Source organism: Thunnus albacares, chromosome 13 (assembly GCF_914725855.1).
Source record: "Thunnus albacares chromosome 13, fThuAlb1.1, whole genome shotgun sequence".
NCBI lineage: Eukaryota > Metazoa > Chordata > Actinopteri > Scombriformes > Scombridae > Thunnus > Thunnus albacares.
In genome coordinates, this window is record NC_058118.1 from 8,477,992 (window position 1) to 8,484,477 (window position 6,486).

Sequence of the window (6,486 nt, forward strand, 5' to 3'; positions counted from 1 at the left end):
ACTTTGCATCTGAACTTGGACCCGAGTTGACCTGTTGCAAAGCTTGGACACTGGAAAGTGAACTCTTGGAGAATTGAAGCGCTGGAAAGAATTTCTAAAGCGGATCTTGTTGGAAAACAAAACTACTTGGATCTCTGAAGGACTACTTGGATACTTGGACAACTGAACAAGTTGGAAATGGCCCTCGGAGGACCCCTCTTCGCTGGTGACCACCTGCTGACTGGAGTCGCCCATGAGATGGACCGTGACCCGGCAGGTAAGACCAATTTAAAATTTATATTTTACTTATGATTTATTCATTATTTATCTCCAAGAAAGTTTTGAAACCAATCTTAGAGTAAAAAATAATGTCACTTTTAGAGTTTAAAGGTGGACAGTTCATAGCATGTAATTGGGCCTATTGAAAAAAACACAGATTTGGTGAAAACAGACAGTTATTCGACGATTTCTCCGTGTAAAATGATTATTTATTGGATAGAACGAATGAAATATCCCGGGACAGGTGTGGAATGTGTAAACAATTAGTGTAGTGATTTGAAACACTGTTATTTTGGTTTCAATACATCAAATTGTCCAAAACTTGCATTGAAATTATGGAAAAAAGATGGCGACTGGGCCAAATTTCGGAAAATGCCAAAATTATGTTCTTCTGTCGCACCATGGAGACGCTGGAACTATGAGCTCCAGACGTCAGAACGTCAGGACGTACAGGTGTAAACAGACCTGGGTCCGGTTCTTCTAACGTGTAGCTAAATCTATGCTGCTTTTTTGATTGTTGAAGCTTAATTGTCTAAAAATGTATCCGAAGCTGTTGCCGTACTGTAATTGCATCATTTTTGGTATTTTCATAACATTGAAACGCGATCTGTTTGTTCGTTTGTTTTATTTTTCGAGGGAGAGGAAAGAAACATGCAGCTTTAAGGTTCTGCATGTGCGCGTCCTGCGTCCAGGATGCTACCGTCTCGTACATCCCCTAAAGATTTGCATCACATAAACTGGGAAAATAAATAGTTAAAAACGACTAGTTTGTTGTGCACAGAAGCACAGAAGTTTCTGTAGTTATTTTGGAGAAACTCTGTTGCTGGTTGCGCATGGTTTAACCAAAATGCTCATGGTTCAGCGTGCATAATGATGCACAGCTGACTTCACATTAAATAATTCACGAAGCTTATTGCCAACTATGGAAAGTTTTGTGTCACTGAAGTCTTTACAATGCTCTGTTGGTGCAAAAGAAACTCCTTCCAATGCACGTAGGCCTACACAAAAGTCAGTTAATGGGCCACTAAGAGATAAATCACATTTTTTCTCGTGATCCATGTTGCTTTCTTCACCTAGATCGCTTCCCTAGCCCCCTCTCCGTTTTCTCATTTATCCTGTTATTCCATTTTCCGTTGAGTTGAATTTTCGTCCAAAAACGGATTAGGAACATAGCTCTGTGGGCTTTAATCTGAATCCAGATCCAAAAAAAAGCGGAGAGAGCCCGCGTAAAAGCGCAGGGCGCATAGGGAGCTCCACCTCTCTTCATTTAGCAATTACAGAGCATTGTTTATGTGCGCCTTTTAACTGAGAGCCCTACAGTGTATTATTATTATTATTATTATTATTGCTAGGTCTATTACAATTATAAACCATCACTGCGGCCTTGGGAATAGTATTTTTTAATATTTGCTCTCATTTTTTTTTCCGCATCATTACATACTCCAATAGTATGTGTTACTAAACTCAGGCTTAGCCATTGTTGTAGTCTTCAGACCAGACCAAAACGCAGTGTAATGAGCAGTCCCTCATCACAGAGCTCACAAGTCAGAATGGCGTAAACCTTCATTTACTTGGCAGCCAAATATGTCACAACAATCGAATGATTAGTAATCAGCTCTTAATAAAATGAGAATTACACAAGTGGTACAAATGGGTTATTGATCAATAGACATCTATTAGATAAAATTCAAGTTGCCTTTTAAGGTAGTTTTTCCAAGTGACCGAGTGGACTAAACAATGGTTATCATTAAGTCCCACATGAATACAGCATAAAAAATGACTCTCATGCCCTCATCTTGTGTGTTGTTGGCTTTGCCATTGGCTAGCTCTGACACGTGTATTGCAGTCATAGTTGTATGTTGTCTAACTTAAACATTGATTGTTGCTTATTTAGTCACAATTATTTGATGTTATGAGAAATACTTCAGATTTGAAATCAAGTTCTCATGTGATGTGTCTCTTTTCCCATCAGGTGGCTCCTTTCAGCGTGTCGGCTACCTCGTTGAGCGTCCTGCAGGACCCGGCATCCCTGAAGTCATCAGGATCCTGGACCACGATGATGACAACAATCTCCCCATCTACATCTCTTCTGACGAGGAGGAGGAGGATGAGGTTGTGGTAGGTATTGTAGGTGCAGGTGGAGGTGAGGACGTTCCTCCGTTCTCTTCTGATGAAGAGGATGAGGTGGAGGAAGACGACCAGCAGAGCGAGAGTGATGAAGAGGAGGATGAAGAGGAGGATGAAGACACAGATGACAGTGACGACTGGTTTGACTGGTCAAGCGAGGATTCCGGATATGAGAGTCTGTCCGAAGATGAAGAGGAATTAGAAGACGATGACATCAGACCTCGTTCTCCTCTTGTCCAGCAGCTCCCACCAGACAACTTTTGGCAGCGTTGGAGAGAAGCTTTTCCTCCCGTTCCTGCTGGTGCTCCTGTTCCTGTTCCTGCTCCTTTTGCTGTTCCTCAGCAGCTGACTGCCAGGCATCCACCGGTACCTGTTCAGCACCACGAGCTCCCTGGAGCCTCAGCATCCCAACAGCCCGAAGAGTCTGCTCCTTCAACCCCCAGCCTCAGCTCGTCCACGAAGAGGAGCAGGGAAGACAGCCACTGGGAGGAGGTGACTGCCAAGCCCCCGAAGAGGAACTGTGAGGAAAGGATGGACAACCCAGTTCCCTCAACTTCAGGCCACAGCTCCTCTGCAACCAGCAGCACAACGTCTGGCAGCAGCTCCTCAGCTACAAGCAGGAGATACTGGGAGTGTCCTTTTGGATTCCCGTTGTGGGCTGATGACAGTGACTCCGACTAGAATTGCCAGCCCTGCACACCACAGGAAACAGGATTAGAAAACCGTAAAAACTGCCTTAGGTAGCGTCTTGCACCAGGGATTTTTGCATCTGTTATACATTTTTTTCCTTTTGAATAACAATTCCCTCAAATAACAACGAATAGGACACCTAAATGTAATACACTTATACAGCACTTTCATTCAAAGCACTTTACAATGTAGCTACCTCTCATTCATGCACGCATTGATAGCAACAAATTGTACCATGCGAGGCACTGGCATAACCATCTAGTTCAGTGTCTTGCCCAAGGACACGTCCACTTCCCCTCGATCTCTTATCCAGGGAATCACACTTTAAATCGGCAGAATGCTATAAAACATGAGCTATTGTCCATGACATAATATGTGAAAAAAGTTAAGTATGAACATCTGACTTACAAAGAAATTTACCTGCTTAGGCTATTATATTAATATTGAGAAACTCTGTAAACTAAGTGTACAATATACCTGCTTATCCATTTAATATCTTATTTAATTAGCATTATTACTTTTATAATTATCCCAACCTTACTTGCTAAGTTGTTCTTTTTTTAGACTAAGTTGTAAATGCCTACACCAGAGGTAAGTTAATGATTAATGACAATATAGACAAAAAATGTCCTGCAAGTTTTAATATCACTTATTTAACAGTTCGTTAATTATTTATTTTATTTAATCTGTAATATTTTGATTTTTTTTTGTCTAGGTGTAGATGACTGTACCAGACTAAGGTAAGGTAATACTTAACAATGTACAAAAGTCTCCTGCAAGTCTTAATATCACTTATCGGAAATCCAAAGACTATTTATGTCACTCCCTCTGTAGCACGTCTCCTGCCATTCTCATTAGCACTTATCTAAAAATTCAGTGATTATTTATCTCACTCATGCTTGTATTTTGATTTTTTTCAGAAGACCCAGTGAGCACAACAGCCAAGAGGATGAGGACCGTCCCAACCCGACCTGCACAGAGGAAGTTTTTACTACCTGCTTCTTCTGTGCTGGTGGGTTTGGGAAGCTCCTCGCATACACACGCAGGCCTTTTTCTCCAGTTGTAGATCGTGACTGTCTGGATTACTAGAAGAAGGTAAATCAAAACTTAATGACAACATTAACAAAGTGTCCTGCAAGTTTTAATGTCACTTATTCAACAGTTGAATGATTATTTATCTAACTTAATCTGTCATACTATTATGTATTTTTCTCTATAGGTCTAGATTGTTATACCAGTTAAAGGTTAATGCTTAATAACATAACAAATGTATCCTGTATGTCTCAATATCACTTACTGGTATCCCAAAGATTTATTTTACTGTCAGACAGAGCTATGTTAATTATCAATTACATTATGAAAAGTTTCCTGTAAGTCTTGTTGGCACTTATGAAAAAATCCTGTGATTATTTATCTTACTCACTCTTGTGTTTTGTTTTTTTCCCAAAAACCCTGTGAGTACAAATACTCCCCCTTCCAATGGACGAGGACCGTCCTGACCCTACGTGCACAGAGGAAGTTTCACCATCTGCTTCTTCTGTGCTCGTAGGTTTGGGAAGCTCCTCACACACACATGCACACACACAAGATTTTTCTGCATGTGTAGATGGTTACACCAGAAAAGGGTAAGTTAATACATAACAATGTTAACAAAAGTGCCCTGTATGTCTTAATATCACTTACTAGTAATCCAAAGATTATTTATTTGATACACTCTCTTGAAAATTCATGTTTTTTAGTAACATATAGGTGGCTGTAACAGACAAAGGTAAAGTAATAAGTGATGACAACTTTGATGAATGAATATTATGCTCTTCATTCTTCATACTCTGGGAGCTTGTCTCAGTTGTTGGATTGCACCTCTGACAGAGCAGGTGGCTGTCTAACATGCTGTTATATCAAAGGTGTCCACCAAAGATGATGTGTTTTGTTGTTGTGACAGTTGGAGCTGTGGAGGCTGGAACAATTCCTCTGATCCGCTGCATCCAGCAGAGGCAACTGTTCTTTCACAGCCTTCAGGATTATAAGCGACTACGTGGAAGACTCATCATCCAGGTTTTCTTTATCGACAAAAAAGATATGTTCACTCCCGACCAGATCAGAAGGATGGATGACCACTGGACAAACTGGAAAGCAGTGGCAGCCTGCGCTTCAGTCGACTAAGTAAGTAATCCCCTCACTAAAACTAGAAAGGCAGCAACAGTGACATAAAGTATAAGCTGAAATTAACTTCACAGATGTTGATGATATCTATTATAAGAACCTTCTTGAATATTATTTCATCACTCCAGTATTCAGTGTAAAAGATGGAGCTTACAAATATTCACATGTGTCATTGATTTAAATGTCCAGACCTACAAGCAGCTGAGAGCAGATGTCAACCAACCAATCATCCCAGGAAGACCCAGCACCACAGCAGACCTCTGAACCAATCCCACCACCCTGCCTCCCAAACACTACACCAGACACTATCTGAAGACCCAGTGAGTAAAAGTACGACTGACCCTCCCCACTCCACCATCCTCCCTCCTCTCTCCTCCCTCCTCCCCCTCCACTACCTCCAGTCGCCTCCTCACCAGCCTAGAGGATGAGGACTGTCCTGACCCCACCAGCACAGAGGAAGCTGCTTCTTCTGTGCTGGTGGGACTGGGAAGGTCTTCACACACACAATATAATATAATATGAATAATATGAATAATATAGAATAATATAATATAATATAATATCCAACAATATCATAATCCTACAACATTTTACTGTGATTTTGAATACTTTGGTAAATATATAATATGTATAATATGTAATATACAAAATATTACATGTTGATGTAATATTACATGTCCATACCACACATATTTTAAGTGTTTATTACTGTTAATAGATCATACATTCATTCCTATTGTTCATATGTGTCACAATGTTTTACAATTTGACTGTTTTTGTTGAATTCAATAAAATCATCATATGTGAAATGATACTGTGTTCTGTGAGGTTCTTTACCCTCAGTAATGTTAAAGTTACATAAAGCTTCTTAAATACTGAATCAACTGCAGGTGTCATAATATTTTAAGGACCTGTTTCAATGTTCTTTTTCAGAGCACAATTTGCACATTTTTCCCCGTTAGTTAACTGGTAAATATTTTATAACATGTTTTAAAATGATTATACACAAACACTTGAACATTTATACATTCAAACACAGGCCCCTAATGGTAAGACAAGAAACTTTGAATATGGCTCCTCACCCACTGGCTGCCCCAGGTGACACAGTTAAGGGCAGAGAATGAACTCCCAACAGCGGCCTACAGGGCTCCAGCTTCTACTCAGGGTACTTCTACAGTCACTGACTCTTTGTCTGGCCCTTCCAGGCCACCCACACCTGTAAACCTGAATGCCTGCTGTACATTCCCA

At 40.4% G+C, this 6,486-nt stretch overlaps 1 protein-coding gene across 4 annotated transcripts; it reads left to right on the forward strand.

Moving 5' to 3' along the window:
* On the forward strand, positions 1 to 6,096 carry LOC122995527 (histone H3.v1-like). 4 transcript variants are annotated; one of them, XR_006406807.1, is made up of 6 exons: positions 1 to 256; positions 2,231 to 3,815; positions 3,996 to 4,170; positions 4,625 to 4,700; positions 5,018 to 5,238; positions 5,428 to 6,096. XR_006406807.1 is itself a non-coding variant. In XM_044370814.1 (2 exons), exons 1-2 carry the CDS (start codon positions 178 to 180, stop codon positions 3,064 to 3,066), a joined length of 915 nt encoding a protein of 304 aa, XP_044226749.1. In that variant the 5' UTR covers positions 1 to 177; the 3' UTR covers positions 3,067 to 3,965. The 4 variants fall into 4 exon arrangements, 1 of the variants encoding a protein (XP_044226749.1); XR_006406806.1 differs by having other exon boundaries at positions 4,625 to 5,238; XR_006406808.1 differs by lacking the exon at positions 4,625 to 4,700.
* The last annotated feature ends 390 nt before the right edge of the window (positions 6,097 to 6,486 follow it).